Source organism: Tachypleus tridentatus, chromosome 9 (assembly GCF_004210375.1).
Source record: "Tachypleus tridentatus isolate NWPU-2018 chromosome 9, ASM421037v1, whole genome shotgun sequence".
NCBI classification, from domain to species: Eukaryota; Metazoa; Arthropoda; class Merostomata; order Xiphosura; family Limulidae; genus Tachypleus; species Tachypleus tridentatus.
The window spans coordinates 50,177,112-50,200,838 of record NC_134833.1 but is presented as its reverse complement, the minus strand read 5'-3'; the positions used below and the strand labels follow the sequence as shown (position 1 = coordinate 50,200,838).

At 31.9% G+C, this 23,727-nt stretch overlaps 1 protein-coding gene across 8 annotated transcripts in view; it reads right to left on the bottom strand.

Moving 5' to 3' along the window:
• Positions 1-23,727, bottom strand: part of LOC143225216 (roundabout homolog 1-like) — a 200,333-nt gene that overhangs the window by 11,412 nt on the left and 165,194 nt on the right. For 4 of the 8 annotated variants that reach the window (XM_076454234.1, XM_076454231.1, XM_076454237.1 and 1 more), the window contains exons 9-23: positions 23,389-23,478; positions 21,666-21,827; positions 19,525-19,704; positions 18,553-18,677; positions 16,624-16,849; positions 15,368-15,483; positions 14,553-14,718; positions 14,147-14,347; positions 13,623-13,650; positions 12,056-12,193; positions 11,264-11,426; positions 10,167-10,254; positions 7,747-7,821; positions 5,654-5,841; positions 3,792-4,149 (exon numbers count right to left, since the gene is read on the bottom strand). In XM_076454234.1, coding sequence (XP_076310349.1) covers positions 3,792-4,149; positions 5,654-5,841; positions 7,747-7,821; positions 10,167-10,254; positions 11,264-11,426; positions 12,056-12,193; positions 13,623-13,650; positions 14,147-14,347; positions 14,553-14,718; positions 15,368-15,483; positions 16,624-16,849; positions 18,553-18,677; positions 19,525-19,704; positions 21,666-21,827; positions 23,389-23,478 — 2,304 coding nt within the window. The remainder of the gene's footprint in view (positions 1-3,791; positions 4,150-5,653; positions 5,842-7,746; positions 7,822-10,166; positions 10,255-11,263; positions 11,427-12,055; positions 12,194-13,622; positions 13,651-14,146; positions 14,348-14,552; positions 14,719-15,367; positions 15,484-16,623; positions 16,850-18,552; positions 18,678-19,524; positions 19,705-21,665; positions 21,828-23,388; positions 23,479-23,727) is intronic. The other 4 variants (XM_076454238.1, XM_076454232.1, XM_076454236.1 and 1 more) reach the window with 4 other exon arrangements.

Here is a 23,727-nt window from a genome sequence, read left to right as displayed (position 1 = left end):
AGACTATAGTCCATATATGGAACAAGCATGGCTGTTATGACACCAGAGCAGACAGACTTAGCTTCAAATACTCACATGGCCTGGTATCTAGAAAAACTTGATATTAATAAAAAATGAAGAAAAATGAGCCAGTCATTATGAAATTCCATGAGAGAAAGGTGAGCACTAACGTGCAGCAATTCCAGGGACAGTAGATAGCTAAGAGAGTCAGTGTAAATAGTACAATTGGTGTGCTGTATAGTTTCTATATGATCCATAAAACTCAGCAGTCAACACAGAAACTACAGAGGAAATCCTGTTAGCAACCACCAAGCCACAACAAACCATGGCAGAGAAGACATGAAGGATGTTCAGTTCCCTTGTACACTTCACAAGTAGCTGCCTTATGTGAGGAATAAAAGTTAGCTTATGGTCAAAGAAAAGCCAAGAAACTTTGCCTCAGGAACCACAGAAAAACAACATCAGTGAGACAGAGCTCAAGATCTCTGTGCAAACCCCACTGGTGGCAAAAATGTATGTGAAATGTTTTGGAAAATGTAAAACTATTTGTTGTGGTCCACTTCAACAAGTGATTGTTTGTTTGTTTTTTAATTTTGTGCGAAGCTAGTTGTCCCTAATTTAAAGGTATAAGACTGAAGAGAAGGCAGCCAGTCATCATCACCCACTGCCAACTCTTGGGATACTCTTTTGCCAATGAATAGTGGGGTTGACCATCACATTATAATGCCCCCAAGGCTAATAGGGCAAGCATGTTTGGTATGATGAGGATTGGAACCCACAACCCTCAGATTACGAGTTTAGCACACTAACCACCTGGTCATGCCAGGCCAAAAAGTGATTGAAAACAGTCTGAAGCTTTCTTTCAAAAAACCCCATGTGTGATGACAGACATGAGATGTGGAAGTTATTGACATAAAACCCATTTGCAAAAAAAATAAAAAAAGGAGGAAGTTGTGTAATGATAGCATTAATCTTGATACTGTAAAGTGTGACACTTAGGACACAGCCTAAAGGGGCTCCAAGGTCCTGTGAGAAGAAATGGGAAAGAGTCAAATTCACATGGACTTGGAATCATTTGTCCAGTAAAATGTTCCAAAGAAAAATGGGTAAATGGCCACGTAGCACACATGAGTGGAGGTTCTGTAAAATGTCATACTTCTACATAGTGTTATAAACCTTCTCAAGGTCAAAGGCTTCCCTAACTGATGTTTCAAGTCCAATCAGGTGGTCCACAGTAAAGATCTGTTGATTGAACCCACACTGGGTGGGCAAGAAGAGGTTGTTTGATTCCTCAAATTATAAGCATTAACAATCCTCTCTAAGGCCTTACAGAGACAGCTAGTCAAAGCAACTGGATGATAATTAGAAGGAATCTTGAGATCCTTCTTTGGTTTTGTGCCAGGCATAAGAAAAATATTGTTCTGCCAGATTCGGTTAAAAACAACCAGAAGAATTGCAAGAAAAGCACGAAAGAGATGGCACAGCATCTCATAGTAAACCTCATCAAGTCCAACCAATGTACTACCAGACCAATGAAGAGCAAGATTGAGTTTCACCCATGTAAAGAGGTGATTATAGTTTTAATGACCAACATTCTGCCCGAGACTTGATGGCAAATGGAAGACAGCAACTGTTTAACAAGAGTATCAAGGTTGTATTGACCATAAGTCTTTTCAGGAAACAGATAGAGAAAACAAACAGTGATGTCATGACCCAAGGAAAAAATGGATGGCTTTCACCTCCAAGGGCATATTGAGTGGCTCAGACAAGGTGAGCACACTCTTGTCAACCAGCAGCTACGTCCCTTCATGCATTACCCAACCTGTTATTCCAGTATAGAGAAAACTACTGAAAGGTGACTCTATCAGCACATTTCAGTAATGTTTTATGTAAGGAAAGACACACAAGATGATACAAATCAATTACAGCCTTAATGCCATTCAGATTAGTGAATCAAAGTGGCCATTTTTGCTTATGTTGAGCATAACTGTGAAGAGAACACTATGGTTTATGACTATGTCCTTTTTCTTTATTAGAAGGAAGTCTGTTGATCTCCATGGATCCTGCCCTGGTGAGCAGGTCTGTGTTGGTAGACATAGATTCCAGTGGCTGATGGTATGAACGAATAATTGTTCTCTATCTTGGGGCCAAGAAAGATGGACCCAAGGAGACACAGTAACCCAGGGCCAAAGCTAGTGGACCCAGGCAGCCACTGGTAGGAATGGCAGGGACAGAGACAGGGTTGAATTGTCAACTCGATTATCCACTGAGCTCAAAAGATACTCCACATTATGCCAAAAAGACTTTGACAAAGGTACAAAAAGAGGTTTGCATATCAACTGTAGCAGAGGAATGTAGTGCAGCAGAATAAGTCGAGATGGAGTAGGGAACAACAATTTTCAAGCTTCCAGATAAGAAAGATCATTAATGTTTTTAAACACTGTATTTCTTTCTCCTCCACCTTCTTAGAGTAAGAACAAAGTAAGATGGGTGGAAACTATTACAATTATCACAGTGAGAGTCCAGGTGACACTCATACGCATCATGCTATTTGCCACCACAACAAGCACACGTAACAGATCCACGACAAGATGCCTTCAAATTATCAAACCACTAGTACTGAAAGCATTGGAGAGGGTTAGGATTATATGGCCATAGCTTACAGTCCAGAAAACCTGCCTTTACAGTGGCAGGTGGATGTGGCATTGTAAATGTCAAAATAAGAACATTGATAAGCAGCATAATTCCTTTTTTACAAGTGGAGATATGTCACAGTGCAGAAACTACTTGGTTGGAAAAAACCAATGAGAATTTCTGAGTTGGGAATGTTTTTCAAGTTTCTCTCAACAATACTACCTTGTAAGGAATTCAATGACTTTAAAATTCAAGAGAAGTTTACTTTGTTTCAGGTTAGATGTTTCCATCAAAATAACTCCAGAACATAGCTTTTTAATTAACTTTGAAAATCCAGCAAGCCCTCTAATCCATTCTGAATAAAAAAATTAAGACATTTAACCTGAACGTTTTTCTGAAAAAAGAATGTAGTGTGATAAAACAAGGTATAGGTGCAGAAAGGAGTGGATACTTCTATTGAGAATAATCAAGACGTAAGAGTTTATCAATTGGATGTTTTTTTACAATTTTGTTTTTTGGTGAAGTTGAAGGATCCTAAAGTAAAGGAGAAAGATTCGGTGCCCACTGACCCCACCCACCATGAAGTCCTACAGTGAAACATACTACACTGCCAAATAAGGACACTGTAGTCATGCCAGAGGTGTGTTGGGATTAGACCTCTCAACCACAGGGATCCTCTTCTCTTCTTCAGTGTTGCCACACATGGCAAACACATTAATGGACATTCTGATCCCAGATGAGGTAAACTTACCACGTATAGGCATCCTAATTGAGAGGCTGTTATTTTGTATACAAGTTTAGTTCTTTTAACAAACAAATGAGTTTAGAATTTGAATCACACATACAAAAGACTGATTTAGAATAAAAACATTTATTTAAAACCAACAATTTGTACTGTCAGTTATGGTTTGTGTTTTTGTAGAACACTCCTGTAGAACCTTTAACTAAAGTAAAATGCTGAGTATCCAATTAAAGAAAAATACCACATTTGGTATCATAAGGTTGTTTATAATTATTAGTATTATAAAAATTAAATAGTTAGAGTACAAGTTTTTCTAATATCAAAATATCCTTAAAGAAATTATTTCATAAAATATTAGCAATTATAACTGTACACACAAAATTGGAGAGATACTACTGTTATTTGCAGTACTAACCAGTAAGTTTTACTTGACCATCAGAGTATGGGTGATCTGTTACTCGGATTAGGGAACGAGGGAGGTTATGGGGTTCACTAGCTAAAGAAGGTAATGATGACTGTACAGCTCTATCCATTGCCAAATTATAGCAGTTGAGGGGATGGTTATGGGAATAATAACCTGCAAGTTGGAATGGAAGAGAGACCTCTGGGAATCGCACTCCTGGTCTTACTGGTGGAGTTGGAGCTCTATCTGAATTCCCATTAGAGCTGCAAGAAAGGGTTTCTCTTGGAGAGCCACTGTTATGGTGACTACTCAGTGATGATGGAAAACTCCTTCCAACATAAGGATTTCTTGATGTTGGTTGCAAATGGTTCTGTAACATAAGAAAAAGTTGAAAAAACAAATTTTTTATGGAGTTGAATGTGTTACTTAATCACTGACACATGTGTGATAAATTGTTTAATTCATATTACATATGGTTTTAAACTACAATTTTATCAGGCAAGCAGTACCACTGCCTGTGTAGAGATGGCTCAAATTGTTCATCAAACTGTTATTTTAAATATCTGCTCAATAGATCATCAGAACTTTACAATACTAAATAATATTTCCTTTTATAACAATATCTATGTAATGAGTGAGTTGCAAATTCTGGAATGTCTGTAAATATTATAGCAAAAGTTTGAATTTCTTGTTCTTCTTTCTCCTACTTTTGTATTACATGATAACTTAGAAAACAAAACAATTGTGTCAGCCAATTTCATTGAAGTGATATAGTTTCAAATGTAGTATTCACTTTTATAAGTATTATTAATAATCAGTAGAAATTTAGAACAAAAAAGTAATTTTAATGTAAACAGTGTTACCATTTCCTTTTTATAATGTATAAACAAGATATATTACAGTTGGATCCTCATTGTATTTAGAATTTGATTATGAATACAATATTCCTATGTCTAATAAAGCACTGTATTAAAAAATGCAAGGAAAAAAGTAAAGAAAAAACTTTTATAAAGGAAGTAAATATAGGGATGGTTAATATCAATCATATTCATACTATGCTGTTTGCATTGTTTTCCAAGTACTGATAATAGCCAACTCTACATTTACAAATGACAATATATTAAATTAAAATACGGTTTACTATATATGGTAATAAAACATTAGTCTTCTGACACTATTATTTTTACAACTATCAACTTTATGTGTGTGTGTATATATATATATATATATATATATATACACACATCAGTTTATTAATGTTATATATGTGAATTTCTTTTACTGAGTTTTGTGTATTAACACCAAAAATAATTTTCAATACATACACTTCTACTTTACAAATTGTTAGATTTGAATAACCATAGCTCTAGGTGTATTTACACACAAATAATATCATAACCACTAACCTGGCAGTCAACACTTCTCAATGTAAATAATTTGAAAGCTTAAAAATAAGCTCAGATGTATTTCCAATTATTCTACACAAATAACACTCAGTAAGATTCAACATCAAGTTATGTAGTATTTTCCTTAACATCATGTTATAGGTAATCCCTTCTTTGACTGGTTTAATCTAAAAACTGCCATAGAATAAAATGTATGTTAATCAAACATACAGAAACTAAAACATACTTGTATAAAATGACAACTTCATTTTTCATAAAAATACTGTTTTCATAGAGTTATATAACAAGAAAGCATTTCTATGTGTGGTGTATTAGTTATTTTCCACTCATCACAGTGATCCTATATTTATACTGAATATGAAGAATGTTTGGTACTTGTGTTTGATATCTATATTAAAAGCTATATGTCTTTCCTAAAGGTGTTATGGACAAACAACCTGATATATGATAAAAATAAGCACTCCTTACTTGAGGCTTGATTACCCTGTTGTTAGGGGATAACCCCTTTTGAAGAGATGGTGTGCCAGGGGGTGATCCTTTTTCACTAGGAGGTTTATCTGGAGGAGGAGGAATCAAATCTGCCCAGTTTACTACTGGAGTTTTCTGAATTGGCCGTAATGGTTTCAGTCTTTTTCTGATTGGAATACCACATTCATCTGTAAAATAGATAAAACAATCCTATATTTTATTTAAATGTTTTGTTAATCACATTCCCAAAAACATTGTTAAATATCAAGACATTTTAAATTAATTCACAAGAACTTAAAATAATGAGCTAGGACTAGAGTTTTATTGTCCATTTGAATTAAGTTCCATGAAAAGTGTCTTGACATGCACCCCTACACACATGAATTATTGCATTCATTGATAGGTACATGAGACTGCAAGAGTAATAATTAATTAAGTTATATTGAATCATTGCATTTTTCTACCACCAATGATTGTCCTACCAATGATTATAATCTTCATTAATCCCAAGTAACTGCATTTAAGAAGCAGACAAACAAGTAACCTGTTTTATAAACATTTGATCTTTTTTTTTCTAATAATAACTGTTAAAAATCTCTAAGAGAGTGTATAAAAGTTAGAATTCTTACAGATAATAAAATTTTTTGCATATAATAAAATTCATTATATAATCATTTTTGTCTGCTATTCTTTGTTTCAGAATTGATATAACTGGTATTATTATTTGTGGTGTCTCAATCGTTGCTAGGATCTTTGTTATTTTAGAATGTGACAGATGTAAGTATTCTAACCACGAGTAAGACCTTTTTAACTAATCATCCTACCTTACCTGTTCTTGTCACCACTGGTTGCAAAAGACTTAAGAGTGACATTTGTTATTATTTAGAATGTAGTCATTAATATTTCAGTGTAAAAACAGATTTATTTTAATTACATTCTTGAGTCAGAATCTATGTACAGTAAACATCTAGTTGTTTTTCTCTTAATTCAGTTCTCCTTGAACTGAAATGCTAGTAAAATCTTAATTTAGTCTTCACTGTCAAACAATGTGTAGGGATATTTATTGATATTTACAAATTTCATAGTTGAAACAGCTACTAATTTCATGTTCTAAAATTATTTTAGAATATAACCTTGTACTAGGGTATCCTTATTTTTCAAAATCTTTATGCAGTTAATCCTATCCATGTTGTCCAGATGTTTCAAGGACTTTAACATGTGATAATCCTTTTATGCAAGTTTATATATTACTACATTTGTTCTTAACTCTCAAGACACCAGGTAAATGTTTCTGTATGTAATAATAGAGAGTTAGCCTATTTGAACAGGTAATACAAAAACCTGTGCAAATGGCTTGGAATGGTAGTTACAATTATATATTAGTTGAAGTTTATTACCCATGAACTTATGGAATGCCTTACTAAAGCTTCAGACTGAGTGTAAGAGTGAAATACTTCCATAGATATCTGTCTCGCTTTTCTCTTGATATTTAGCTACAGTGTTTCCAACCTCAACCTCTGCTGTTAGACAATATAAACTGGCCAGCAGTTTTATGACATTTCCAGATATTAGTGGGAATAAAAATTTGTTTTTTTAACTTGTTTTTCTTTGCTGTTCACATTAAATTTATTCATTGGTTAACAATCGTGATCCTGTGGTTTATACCAAACATTAGTGTACTGAATACCATAAAAGGTTGAAAATTACATCCTCTCTCACATCACTAGGTTTTATTAGTAACCACAGTAAAGACAGCATATTTAACTGATTATATCAAAGAAATTAGGTCTACAGAATACAAAGCATCAATTCTATTTAGTGTGTAAAGTACATAAAGTTTATAGCTTTCAGTTGTAAATAAGTGACATAACTGACACATGCTGTATTGGTTGAGAAATGTATTGCACCTGTCCTATTTGTAAAAATGTTACAGTAATATATTGCATATGCATACATTTACCAACAATACAGATTGAAAAATAGTGTAGTACACTGAAGGTACTAATCCTTACCTATTGTAGAATTCATTTTAATATAAGTTTGAAACCAAAATAGCTGAAAAGAGAGGCAACTTTATCATGAATTTATTTTACCTGTAGTATAGCTTCCAGAGTCACTAGCAGGACTTGATATTTTTTCAGGCTCCCACAGCTGATCAAGTGCAAAATCTATAACGTAAGTTATTTAGTATTATAATCAAGAAAAATAGCCAAGTATCAAGATGAAATGGCTGGGTTAGATGGAAAAAACATCAACAGGTGAATAACAGCTTTATCTATCTTCTATTTGCTATTAGTGAAAGGAGACATTTTCTTTTTCCTAGTGTGTGTAAGGATAAATAAAAACTGTATATACTTATTGATTTTATTTAAATACAATTTGATCTACAAAATTAAAATTTGGTATATGGATCATTTGATACAAAGTCTAAGATGTTGCTTAATAAGTTTTAGAAATAATATTGTAATGACCAAACATTTATTACATACTTCCTAGTTTGCATGTTTTATTTTTAAGAGTTTTAATTATTGAAGAAATAAATTCATGAAATATACTGTTATTTCAGATCTACAATCAATGTTGTTTAAAGTTTTTGTTTAGTTTGATTTTAGAAACTGAAAACTTGATTCTTTTACGCTTTTATAACCAATTTATAAAATTAGTCTACACATACATATTTTATGTCAGAAGTAAATATCTATTTAGTAAAGCTTATTCCTACATTTCTAATATAATATAGTCTGTTTTTCTTTTTAAACAAACTTATTAATAGCGTTTTTACACCTTCTTTAAGATATACAACTTAGCTTTTGATACAAATACATTTAATGATTTGTCCACATAATATAGGAGAATTAAAGAAATTGATCAAATGTTGGAAAACATTTCCAAATTTTTAATCTCTACTCATGACATTTTACAATCAACATTTTCTAATTCTTTAAAAATTAGATTTGAACATCTTGAATATGAAATGTCTTTGTTAATCTTAGTTGTTTATAAAAGGGATGGTTATAAAATAGAAAATTAATATAGTGTGTCACGAGAAATGTTAAAACATTAAATATGTTCCACGCAAAGAATTTACTAGCTGGCTTGCAAAAAAAATGCTCACTTTTTCAACCAGCACCAATATTTGTTGAATAAAAATTTGTAATTGAATTTTAAACAATATTAATTAATAATTCAATATATATATATAATTATACGTATTTCTTCTAACCAATATTTGTGAAACTGTCATCTGCATTGATGTATAATTGAAGAAACAGAATATTTTCCATATTATATGCCTACTTACGATTTTATTTTTGACATTTATTTTTTTATGCTTTATCTTTGCATATATGTGGATTACGTTTTACGATTTATATATATAAATATATATATCATTTTTAATTGAGTGTTACAGATTGTAAGTCAAGCACTATAATCACTAGGTCATTTAGTATAATGTCAATTAATCATTCAATATACATTTTATTCAATCAATGTTTGTGAAACTGGTTTGGAAAGGTTAATATACATATATATATATTTCAATATAGCAAGCACCAATAAACAAAAGATACAGCTTCAATTACAACTTGGTGCTTAAGTAAGCAGTATAAACAGTAATGAAAACATAAATACATTCAGTCATCAACATTATGAAAAAAAACTTTCGAGTTGTAAACTGGGTTCCTAAAATCATTTATATACTACAGTAAAATCACCCCAAAAGCTCTGGAGATATCAATAACCTGTTATGTCAGTATCTATTAAATATAGGTGAATAACAAGTAGAAATGTAGCAAGAAAACCAATGGGGGTTGTGACACAGGTGCTCAAATTATAAAGGTTTTGAATCACTGTCTGTAGCTCTTTGTGGGAATGGTGGTAATTTCCTAAGTTCCACATCATACAGTATCATAAAAGATTAGTGTTGTGTTTATATTATTGAGCTTGGATATGTCTGCTTTATACAGCTGGGCTTGTGTCACTTTGCCTAGAGTGCAATTTTAAGGTTATGAAATATCAATATGTTAACAGTTATTGTTGAGTGTTTCATGTGGTACAAGATGAGGGTTGTTTTAAACATATTACTAATTTATATCACTGTACTATACTATCATTACAACTTACCATACTTGAGGGTTATTACAACACCTACAATTAGCTATAGAAGTGAGTGTTAGTATATTTCGAGGCATTGTGGATTCGGCCACCAGTGTTGCAACCCCTTCTTGTTTTTATGTTACACACCTATTAATTATTCTGCTGTTGTTAGTGGCTACTGATGAGAAAGGATGTCAGTACTGCAGCAGTTACGTTTTTAGGATTCAACCTGAAATAGTGTTTATATAGTTGACATAGCTCCTACTGTTTTTTATTTTATTTTATAAACATCATTAAGGTTGAATGCATAATTTTATAAATCTAAAACTCATCATGTGTTTACTGGATCTCTAAGCTAAATGATTGACTAACAGAATGAAAGCCAATAGTTTTGAACTATTTAAAATTCATTCACCATCATTGTTCCTCAAAGATTCAACATCCATCAGCCTTTCTGATTTTTTACTGGCATCTTCCGACCCACTGTTTTGACTGTCTTTCAACTTGAGGGGTAGAAACAAAGGTGTTTCAGTATGTAATAAAAAAAAAATAACGTTCACAGGACTGAAAAATATTTGACAATTAGATGTTGTTAAGTTAAATAATATGCAAAACTGAAGATTCTTTGAAGTTATTTTAATCACTTGATATTTCTCCCACAATATTTTTATCTCATCCTGACTTTACATTGTATATTGCTATACAATGTAAGTTATTATAAGATCATAGTAAACAATGAACTTAGATATAGCTTATTAATGAAATTATTAATAATTTATTCAACAGCAGAAAAAACATATTAACATATGAAGTACCCACATGAGCTAATTAACAGTTCATCTGCGATCATGTTAAAAATTTTTAACAGTGAAGCCACAATTCATTTGTATTTTTTATACTTAGAATTTGAACATTGTTTTCTAAACGTTTTTATGTAAATATTCACAGAATTAACATGCCTTATTAATGTTACAGTTTTTACAGATTGTTCTCTACTATAAAGGTCTAATCAAAGAAGAGTAGAGAATATGTATTAATATAGGGCCAAAAACATTGTTAACAGAAAGATACCAACTGATTATTCAGTGTTTCCTGATAATTTTTGGTTTCTTGTGTATTCCTTTATGGATTTCTATGCTTGTATCCAACTTGTTACGCAGAACTGGCTTCATTAACTTATGACTTTGTTTAGCTTTAATCTACATCGTTAGCTTACCTTCAATAATTTCCTCATAGTGTGAGAAATATAAGAATAATGTCTATGAATTGTAGAAAAATATAATCCAGAAAAGTATTTAGATTAAGTTAAAGCTATTAATTAGAGCAGATAAAAAAGTGAAATATAGAAAAGTTATGTCACTCCCCTCCACACACACAAAAAATGCATAAGATTTAGAGAAATTGTCCTCTAAAAATTATCTAAACCATACAAGTTTTATGAGTTGAACCATTTTACTTTCTATGGTATAAAGTCTCTCCTCATGAAAAAGTATGTAGATTTTATAAACGTACTGATACACTTATGTGTTTTTGTACTGGTCCATTAATCAGTGTTGTGGTAGCATATGGAGCTGGTGCAGAAGGATGTTCCTTCATGTAGAAAGTGGCCATATTGTGTGTGTCCACTTCAGCATAGTCTGAAGCATTCACGTTACATTGTAAGGGGGAATAGACACTGCAAATCAAAACAAAAAGTATTCATTTTTATTACTTATATTGATCAATTGTTTATCAACTAATGTTAATGATATAATGATGAGATCTGTAATTTGTGAAGGACGATATAGATGTTTAACAGAAAAACAGTTTATGCACTGAGATTACATGAGATGCTTTAACCAACTTTTCAGTCAGATTTTTAGTTCATAATAAACATGAACTTATGTTATTTTAAGCTATTCACAATTTTTAGTATAACACAATATTCTTTGCTAATTTTTACAATAAGTACATAATAAAAAAATTAAATATATCATTAGCTTACAAATATTGAGAAACCATTTCAAAGAGCATACGTGTGAAAGAATTTTTCAATTAAACTGAAAAAATGCCAAGAAAAGTAATAAACAAATTGAAGGTATTCTAGTAGTCAGTATTCAGACACACAAGGAAAGCTATAATACATTTTACCCTATCAACAAAGACAATAGGTTACATGGATATTTGTTTAATATAAGTATATAAAACTAAGAACCATAACTGACAACATAAAAAACAGTATCACACTTCTTGGTGTGTTATTTCAATCATGCAGAAAACAGCCAAGCAGAGTAAATATAAGAGATGGCACACAGTGTCCGTTACCTGGAATAATTATAGCCACTGGAAGAGAAGTCCCTTTTATTCAATAATTTGGTTTCACTTGTGCTGTGTTCTTTAGTGCAAGGTGAGGGTCGCCAAGCACGGTTAATCCACAGGGTCTCATGTGCACTGACATCCGCCCTAAGGATTAATGGGAAAGCCCAGGAAGTGCAGGGTTAGTCAGGAGGTTAGTTAAAAGAAAAGCTCTTTACTAGGAATGCAGACTTTGGGAAGGAAGATGGCAGGATGTATCACATAACATTCTGTTAAAATATTAGCTAATCTCATGTATACAAAATGCTAGACAAGCAGAGATATGTTCCAGCTTATGGAGTTGCAGGAACTAAAACATGAAGAATGAACATTTCTAGTATAGGCTCAGCATGCTGCATTATAGAAAATGTAAATAAAAAAGTTGAAGCTGACATGCAGCCTTTTCTGATAAGTTTAAGTACATATAAAACCATACAAAGAAATTATATTTTGCCAAACTTTTGATGTTAAGCTAAATTCATATTATACAACTGACATATCCAGAAACAGAGGAATATAAAAAAAAGACTATAACTGATTCAACTTCTCATTCTGAACAAAGATGTAAATGGAAGAAGAAAAATCTCAAAAACAAAAAAGGTTTTTTTGAGAAAACTGAGGAACATAATATTTTATGTAATTATAAAGATAATTTATTATGTGGTTAAATCAGCTCAACTGTACTTTCTGATTTCTAAAAGTAGTCTATACTTTGCTCAGCTGTTGTAACATTCACTTATTATTAAGGTCCTTTAATAATTATCTTAGCCAGCCATAAGAGCAATGCCTTTTTAAGACATGAAAAATACAAGACTGATGAAGTAAAGTTGTAAAAACCCAACAACAAATTTTTCATGTGCCATGGCATATTCTAGGAGCCAAAAATTGCATAAACACAGGAACCAATACAACTGTAAAAATAGAATATCACATGCTACTGCTGTAAACATATTAAATCACTAACAACCATTCCTAACACACAGAAGCCTTTGAGAAAGACATTAGTTTGTGTCAAAAAAGTATAATTAATTTTTAATTATTGGTTTCAGTAATATAATATATTTTACCCCTAACTTTGTCTTGTGTGTCAGTAAAGAAGTTTTCAACAAAGTACTGAACAAGTTACTGCCATTTCCGATTCTATTTCTCATAACCCCTGATACTAAGTCACATATATAAACAGTAGATAGGTTAACAAAATTTGAATTTACTGTTTAGTGAGAAACCTTCTAAACTGAATAATTAATTTAAAAATGCGACATAGCAGTTTCTTACGAAAAACAAATTCTGATTTCAATTATTGCAAATTTTTGATCCATAGTATTGAATCATCATCAGCTAAAAATTACACTAACCTTGACCTTAAACTTTACATCATGATAGCCTGATTCTGTTAGTCAAAATGTAATAATTAAAAATCATAACTTGCCTCCTGTAAAGGATGCTGTATTGTATTTTTAAAATAGGAGTTTTTGTCTAATACTCTGAATTCAGTTAATATTGTGTATATATATATACACACACACACATATCTTACCTGACATCTTCTGGTTTATGAGTTGGAACTGCAAAAAAAACAAAACAACAACAACATAAAACACATAAGACTTTAACTACACTTGATAAGTGTATATGGTAGTTTTATATAAATAATAATGTCTCCATTTGAATATTAAAATTTCACTTTCATTTCCTTATTGACAGAAATAATAATTTGTTCATTACAATTACAATAAGTTATGTTGTACATATACTCTTAAGATCTTTCAGATAACCATCAGTTCTCTGTCTTTTTTTAGATGCTCATTTAATAAAAAATACATTTTTGTCATATTGAAAACAGTTAGATGTTAAAAATACAATTTAATGTAAAATTATAATTTTTTAAAGTAGGATCAACAAACTGATTTACTATTTTTTATCATAAATATTTTCTTGATGATTAAGATGTCACTTTGGTAGACACTAGGTCATAAAGTTGTTGTTTCTTCACAAATCTATGTTACATAACATTTTATCATACTTATTCTCCCAATTAGTGTTTAAAACCAATTATTATACCTGCCAAATGAGCAACTAAGGCTTTTTTCCAGGCCATGCGGCGGCGTAAGAATAGGATGACAAAGAAGACAGAAAGCAATAAGCATGCTAATCCTCCAATCAAAGCAATAAACCAGGGCTGACGAAGAAGATCTTGAAGTGAATTACCAACTGATGTGGAGGTTGGTCCAGCTTCACTGGGATTTCTCATATAGCTTGGATCTGTAGAATATAGTAGTCCTTTTTTAAACTCAAGAATTAATGTTTATTAATGTCATTCACAAGCATACAAACTGATGTTATACAACTAGAAATAGCTTTTCTAATGAATATGAGAAAATGAAAATACATTACAAAAATTTTCTAAAAGTAATAACAAAATATGTTAAATTAATCAATATTCAAATCCTCAGTGATAAATACTAACCCATAATTATAGCCAAGGGGGAGCTGTATGGTCCTGGTCCTATGGAAGTAAAAGCTAAAGCTTTCACTGTGTAAGCAGCACCAGCAGTTAGGTTGTGGATTTTAATAGAAGTAGCATTTGTAGTTATATTGGAATGAATGTGAGAGGTGTTGCTCAGCACATAAATCTGAAACATGACACATTTGTTTGCATATTAGTAACTTGTTTTAGCTATTAACCTTAATTCCGGGAAAAGATGATGAAATTATACAAAAGTAATAAATATAGTTATATTTAAATAACAAATATTGCAAAATCACTTTAAAGTAGTGTTTCCAAGACAGGTTACAATTTGTATACTAGATAATTACGAAAATAATCAACCTTGGAAAACCAAACATATTTCCTTGACAATACTTATTTTGTCCTACTGTCTTTCTGCCTGACAAACCTCACAGGTTTTATCTGTGTATTTAATATGTATATTCTTTATTTTCTGTTTGTGACAAAACGTTTTACTACAATAAACAATGTATAAGAACTTCAGATATCTGTACAGTTTGTAACATTAGGATTTAAGAAAACTGTTAGATTAACTTACAGAGTTAAATCAAACAATAGCTGTCACATTTAATGTAGCAATAAACATTTGTATCAACTAATACTTATACCAGATATTTATTTTAACATTTTGGAAAGGAAAAGTAAACAAATGGAATATTTAATTTTCTAGAATTAAACATAAGGTTAGTATACTTAAAACTCATCCATTTGCTTTTTATTTCAATTAACCTTCATCATTGTTGTAAAACAAAGATATTTGTAATTAATCTTACTTTATATCCTTCCAATATTCCATTTCTATGCTGAGGTGGAGGAGGTGACCAGAAAATGACAGCACTTGTCATATTAATCAGCTGAACTCGTAAATTATCAGGCGGAGCTGAAGGGACTGAATGAAAACAGATACACAACAGTGTAAATATATATTTATGACAATTTATGTATAAAAATAGAGAATAATGTAATATATATATAAATCACTCTTTACCTGCTATATCCAACGACAATAAGGTCTTTCACCTAATACTTGGGTTCAACTTAAACTTGTTACATCATCAAATTGTACAGTAACTCTGTAAGTTTACTTACAAACACTATAAATATCAAACATTTACAAGTAATAAGTTTTGTTTTTGTTTTTAATAAGGATGATGTAAGGATGGCAATGCCAAAAATTACAGAAACAAAGAATGGATGAATACAAAAACTATACAAAAAATCTACAACTAAATGTTGAATTCCTTTCATTTTATGAATTCAGGTTTGAATAAAAACATTTAAACTGAATAACATTATAAAGTCTTACAATGAATAATTTCCATATCATTGTAATGTTGTTCAGTGGTTACTTATGTAAGGAGTTTTGTATGGTTTTGTGTATTCATCATTATCTGTACTTTTTGGTGTTGCCATGCTTAGATCATCCTTATTGTTCTCAATTTTTATTACTTTATTATTTTATAATGAATGGCGGTTGCTATCAAGACAGAAGTTTTAGTCTGGCGTGATAAGTTGTCCTAATGGATATTGTGTGTTGAAAATAGTGATTCACTATATTGCTTTAGCAAACATTTTGGTGTGCAAATCAATACCACAACTTAAAGCATTAGTAAACTAGCCCTTCTGAGGACAGAATTAGAATAATCAAGAGAACAATTGGCTGCTATGCTACTCGCCGGATCTCTACTTTAGCGATGTGTTCCAACAAAACTGAAGGTTTTAACAGTTTTTGGAAACCTTAAATGATTATAAAAGCCTCGTAGATTGCTATAAGAGAGGTAAGAGACTATGATGAGAAATATATATTATGCATCAGTCATTCTTTTCCCGGCCCATTCCTACATACTGAGTACTACTGTGGTTAGAAATAAGCTGTATGGTAGTCTACGTGTATTTAATTAGGCTTAACTCAGAGTATAATGCTATGATATTTTGTATATAAATGTAAAGCATAACTCATTTATAGACAATTATACCAGAATATAAAACAGAGTAAGAACTAATGGATATAAAATTCGTGAAGACTCACCATCTTCTAACGTTTGTACGAGACGTGAATTGCTAGGAGGTCCCTCCACACTTCTGTAGAATGGGAAAAGAAAAAACTCGTATTTTCTAAACTTCTTCAAGTCGGTGATAATATATGAAGAAGCCAGACCAGTCAATACAGTCAGGATCTTGTACTTACGAGGTCCATCGCTGACATCTCTGAATCTGATATAAAATCCTTCTACGTAGTTTGGATCACCTTGCATCTAAAGATGAGAAAACGATGCTGTTTGTACTTGAAAATTCAGCAAGCCAAACTCTTAAATTAATTAATTTGTTAGTCTTTTTGTGTAAGTAATCACAATATATTGCTTAAGCTGTTAAAACATATGTAATAGATTTACTGTTGTACTTTTATTTTAGTGCCTACATTTGTTTCAGTGTAGTTTTCTTTTCTGCCTGTGACGTATTTTGTTGGTTGTGTATTGCGCAAGTCCCGCTTGTTCTCGAACTTTGTAGAAAATTCTTAAATGTGAAAATCAACGATGTATTAGGTGTGTATATAATGCTGGTGATTGATAATATTGTTGCCAATAGAACGTTCACTAATAGAAGCAATGTGCCAAGAGAGAAGTATTATTATTGGACAGCTACAATCAGTGTACTTTAGACCTTAGAAGTTAAAATTCTGATTAACGCTAATTAATCATAAAACTATAGAATTTGACAAAGAACGATTATAAATTTGGAACGTTACGAACCAATCAACTTCAGTGAATTACTTCGGACGTTATTATTTGACGAGAACATTAAATATCTTTGCTGAGAAAGGTCAGCTTATACAGATGTGAGGCCAATTAAGCTAACTAGCTTAAGCAAAGTGTGACAATATAAACTCAGAATTAATTTGCTCGTCGTGGACCTGTATCGTCAATAAAATATTTAGTTCTAGATCGGATATAAGCCTCAGTGTTGTTTGTAAATTTGTAAAATTCTTACATCTAAACCATCATTTGTAATTTTATTTGGTTTATTTTGAATTTCGCGCAAAGCTACTCGAAGGCTATCTGCCGTAGCCATCCTTAATTTAGCAGTGTAAGACTAGAGGGAAGGCAGCTAGTCATCACCACCCACCGCCAACTCTTGGGCTACTCTTTTACCAACGAATAGTGGGATTGACCGTCACATTATAACGCCCCCCACGGCTGAAAAGGCGAGCATGTTTGGTGTGATGGGGATGCGAACCCGCGACCCTCGGATTACGAGTCGCACGCCTTAACGCGCTTGGCCATGCCGGGCCCTTAGCAGTGTAAGACTAGGTGGAAGGCAGCTAGTCATTACCACTCACCGCCAACTCTTGGGTTACTATTTTACAAACGAATAGTGGGATTTACCGTCACATTATAACGTCCCCATGGCTGAAAGGGAGAGCATGTTTGGTGTGACGGTGATTCGAATCCGCGACTCTCGGATTACGAGTCGATTGCTTTAACCCCTGGCCATGCCGGGCCATTATTTGTAATAACTATTAGTAATAACCTTTATTATAAATTGTATTGCTTTTTATATGTATATTAAAATATATTTGTTTTAAAATTAAAACTATGTGTATCAATCTTCTTGGCAAATAACGCAAATTTGAAACATATTAACATTTACCTACCTGCTAAATTAAAATTAAAATTTTTCGATTATTTGAAATAATAATACATAACTTACGTGACATAATAAATTAGATACTAGTCCGAATTATCTTACGATACGCAACACAGATTTGACTCTTAACAATCAGATTGACTGGGTGGTTCAAAACGGCTTCAATGTTGTATAAAATTTACAACGTATTTGTTTTTTGCAAATTATGTTTTGTTTTCAGTTTTTCTATATTATGTCAATCAAAAATGATGTTAAAGGAGAAATAAAACAATCACTTTATCTAAATTCTGTAAATATTTTATTCATAACTCACCTCCCAAATCATTTTTACAGTTGTAGAATTTATTGCTCTAACGTCTTGAAGTCTAACATTACACATACTTAGGCGTAGACGAGCTTCTTCAAGATCGAAATCTGACAAAATGTGAACAGGTTGACCTACAGAAAGAGGTTGTAGGTCATGCTACTGTTTGCATCTTGATAGCAATAAATTAATCATTCCATATATTTTAAAATTAACAATCATTCCCTTTTTACTGGAGCTCTAGTATGAAAATTTAACATATATATTTCTACCAACTTTTTTATTTTTGCTAATGTTTAATTTTTAAATAAACAAGTGTTCGTTTCGATAATATAAGAAAATAAAATTTACAACAAATATATATTAATTATTATAATCCTACTTATGAATATTATTTATCCAATCCACCTCAATTAAGCTCTTTTGTTGAAAAGGCAACAGCAACAACCTGTATTTAATATAATAGCGCTTCTAAATGAAATCTTCATGATATTTTTTTTTAATGTGTGTGTGGCAAAGTTACTAAGGCTATCTATCGCGGTTCCTAATTTTCAGCTGCTGTCCTTAGAGAAGGGAACCGGCCGACAATATCCACAACTAGCCCTTGGGCTACTATTTACGAACAAACTGTAGGTTTGACTGTAACTTATATCATCCAACGGCTAAGTGGGAGAGCATGTTCAGCGACAGGTTTCAATCTCACGACACGCGGATTGCGAGTTGAGACCTAGGGTAATTGTCAATAGTTTCTAACGCATTCAAATGATATTTTTCAATTACAGCTTTCATTAATTGTAGAATAAAACTGGGCAACACAGAGCATGAAAATCAGTGGATTACGAAAAACACGCTTTTTTTTATTTATTCCTGATTATCATAAGAAAAAATTCTGTCTGCAGTTACAAGGATCTCTTTCTAAAACACAAGTGGAAATACTTTGTTTAATGCCGACATAAAAGTCATAAATATCATAACACTTACCCATGGTTCTGATGACATCAGAGAGAGGACTTGGCGGACCAAGTCCGTGAGAGTTTTCTGCCCTTACCAAAAATATGTAAGGTGTATCCGGTCGAAGATTCCGGAGAATAAAATTCTCCCCTTGAATTCTGTGAGCAGCTAATAACCAGCCAGAGTGTAGAACACTGCTGTAATATTCCACTAAAGTAACAAAAACGTTAAGATGTTACATATTATATGCATTAAAAGAAAGGTCAGAAACATATTTTTTGACCCCAGAAAGTTTTGTAAGATTTTTTAGAGCTTTATATATTTGTAATTTTATAATGTTTATTGGCTAAATTTTGAAGAAATTCAGTGGCAACTTAATCACAGTGTCTAAATACATCTGCAACTTGCATTATTTTCTATTGTAATAAAAAATTCTTTTATGTGAGAAGTTTGTAATTTGTGAGAAACGTTTGAGCAAATGTGATATATTTTAGATCTATCTTTGATATATTTGTCTTTGTTTGTCTTTTCTACATTCAATGAATATTTTGTGCATATCCAATTTGTAGTAGTGTTATGTTTATCTATATTTTAACGGCATTTTGTATTTAAAAAAAAAAAAGTCAATCAGTGTTCATTTGTTGTGTGTATTTGGATCTCAGTATTTCGTTGCATCTGTATGAGTGTGTTTTTGAGTCTGTATGTGTGTGTGTTGCTTGAGTCCCAGCTGTATGGTATATAATAATTCACTCAGGTTCTTTTTGTTAAAACTGGTTTATAAATTTAATTTATTTCCATTTAAACAAAATACGAGATAAAACGTTTACTCAAACACGCTTGCTAGTTTGTATATATCAGGTCCCCCATGAGGCACCACCAGTCTGATACACATAAATAATAGGTCTTGCATCATTCATATCTATTTTCATACATATAACTAGTCATACAACATATATAGTAAAAGTTAGTACACATAACAGGTCTCGCCGCACCACTTTCAGTCAATTTGATACACATGATAGGTCCGCATCATGTACCACCAATCCGGTGTACATATTAATATATGTATCACTTGTAGCTAATTTTATGACGCATAATTAGTTCTGCATTATGAATACACATAACAAGTCTTTCACCACGTACAGCCAATCTGATATACATAACAGGTCATGTATCACTCACCGTTATTTTGATAAAATTGACATTGCTAACCATAAGGTTTCGAACTTATAAGCGAGAGTGTACAGTAAATTATTGATATTTTAATTAACGTAAAAATATTACGAAAAATATTAACATGAAGGGGATATATTGAGAACACTTCTATGTAAAACACTGAAGTTCACAATTTAGATTCATATATCAATACAATTGGTATAGTAGTATTAATATTTGTTATAAAGCAAGTGATTTCACGTGCTAAATATTTGTACTTCCCTTTCTAAACAGTAATGTACTAACAAATGCTTTACAAAGTATTATACATTCACAGCTTTTCCGGTATTGTAATATTTGTAGAAGAATGTAGCTTTTAATGTCTAATATTAATATATTAGTACACAAACTGATTTTTGATGGCTTTGACGAGAAACTTTAATTAAATATTTTCAATAATTTTTGTTTGAATTTGATGTAAAGCTGTCTCTAATTAATTAGTGAAAAAGTAGAGGTAAAACAGCTATCACAACAAATTCTTGAGTTACTCTTTTACCAACAAATAGCATGATTAACCGTCACGTTATAACGCCTCAACGACTAAAAGGGCGAGTATGTTTAGTGTGATGGTAATCTGAACTCGGATGCTCAAGACTGCCAGTCAAGCGCCCCAACCACCTGGCCATGAATTTTAGAATAAATGTAAAAAAAAATATTTATATAAATTTGAAACTAATGATTTAAACAAAATTATAATATATATGTACAATAGAAATAATTGCTAAACTTTATTGTAAAAGAAATAATAGAAATTAATTATTTGGACACTTCATATCTTACATAGGTGGAATAATGCAGCTCTATCATCTATAACTGTGCTTATATGTATAATTATTGAACTTGAGAAAAGTATATACCAATTAAACGATGTTACAAAGTACGACAGGTATATTATCAAACATCCAATAAAACTTTGTTGAAAAAGAACTGAGAATTCTCAAATTTTTCATCCTTACCATTGTAACCAATTAAAGGAGATTCTCCAACTTTAGGATTCCAGTGCCACGTTAGAGTTATGGTAGTTTCTGTGATATTGAAAGCAGTTGGCTTGCTAGGTGGTCCAGGAAGAGTTGATGGATCAGGCATCCGATGAAAGATGGCGTTTGGATTTCTAGGAGCTGCATGTAGTTAATGGATAGAATTAATGATATTACACCTTGCATGTTTTATCAACATTATTTGAACCCATATCTTTGTGCAAGACTTATTCAATCTCTGAGTCACATGTGGAAAAAAAATTGCAGCTGCTCTAGTATGCAATAGCGTATGAGAAAAGAATACACAAACTTAGAGGTAGCGCACTTATTCTTAGGTGACATCGACTAAAAGGATTTCGTTTTGATGCAAGATTTGTGTTGCAGTTTCAGATCGAGTTTGTTCATATTTCTATTACCTTTTTTTTTATAGTCTTTGATACTTTTATATATAATATCTACAAAATTTCAGGCATTTATTAAATAATTTTTTTTATTTAGTTTAACTAGTTTGAAATGCATGGAAATGATCAGTGTTCTTTGTTAAATGAATATTTTAACAGTTTGGAAATCCTTAAGATTTATCACCTTTAAGATATTTAAAATTCATGTCATTTATTTTATAATCTCTTCAATAGTGAAAAGAAATTACCTGAAAATGAATAATAGCAACTCTTATTGTAGACAAGTTCTTATTTTAATGATCACAACGTTCCTATCTATATTATCGCTTCGTCAACAGCTAAGAGTTACATTTAGAAAGACAGTTGAATTCGAAAGAACATTACAAACTTGTGATGATTAGGACAAGTATGCAGGTGGTGCTAAGATAGCATTTATTTTTTTTTAGTAAAATTAGATGAATAGAATAAAATTATATATAAAGAGAAGTTCCGGATATATATTTAGTATTGGTTTTGTCGACTTTATCGAAGAGAAATGAACCTCAGAATTAAAACAACGGCAGGCCCGGCATGGCTAGGTGGCTTAAGGTGTTCGACTCATAATCTGAGGGTCGCGGGTTCGAATCCCCGTCGCACCAAACATGCTCGCCCTTTCAGCCGTGGGTGCATTATAGTGTAACGGTCAATCCCATTCGTTGGTAAAAGAGTAGCCCAAGAGTCGGCGGTGGGTGGTGATGACTAGCTGCCTTCCCTCTAGTCTTACACTGCTAAATTAGGGACGGCTAGCGCAGATAGCCCTCGTGTAGCTTTGCACGAAATTCAAAAAAAACAAAAAAACAATGTCGAAATCACCTAAACAGAAACAGATATCAACAAAAGAAAGCTTCCTGAATAATTACTCATAAATTCATCAAAGTCAAAGCGAAATAAATATCCTGGAACCATCTTTATCTTTGTTAATCTTTTATTCACCTAATTTTACTTAAAAAGTGAAGCTAATTTAATGCCATCTACAAGCGTATCATGTACCTCACGAGTACGTAATGTTTTATCAAATGATCATTCTCATCGCGAGAATGAAACCCGAATTGGAACATTGTAAAACTCTTAAGTTTACGGATGATTTACGGATAAAAGATGGAAAAAAAGAGAGAAAAAAACAACAACTGAACAATAATTTCCAATCTGTGAGATAAATGCACTTTTAGAAAGGTAGAGTTGATTATGGTTTTAATATAAGATTGCTATCTGTGAATTTTTATATTAATTACAACATTGATGGGGTATTCATGATTACTTACACTCTACTGATAGATATGCACTTCTGGATGACTTCCCGCTTTCACTGGATGCAGTACATGTGTACAACCCAGAATCTGAGCTCTGTAAATCTGAGAAAAAATAAAGAACAAAATTTGCGTTTTTTCAAAACTGATAGTTATTACATTTTTATCACAAATAACTCAATAAATGTCTTTCTTAGATTAAAAAATAATTTTGTACATACAGAGAAACTTTGTCACATGTACTAAGCGCATAGAAAATAATTTCAGATTATGAGCCTGATGTAAAGCAATATTTGGTGAGTCTTCTTTCCATGCAATAAATGTGTGGCACTTGAGCTAATACAAATTTCACAT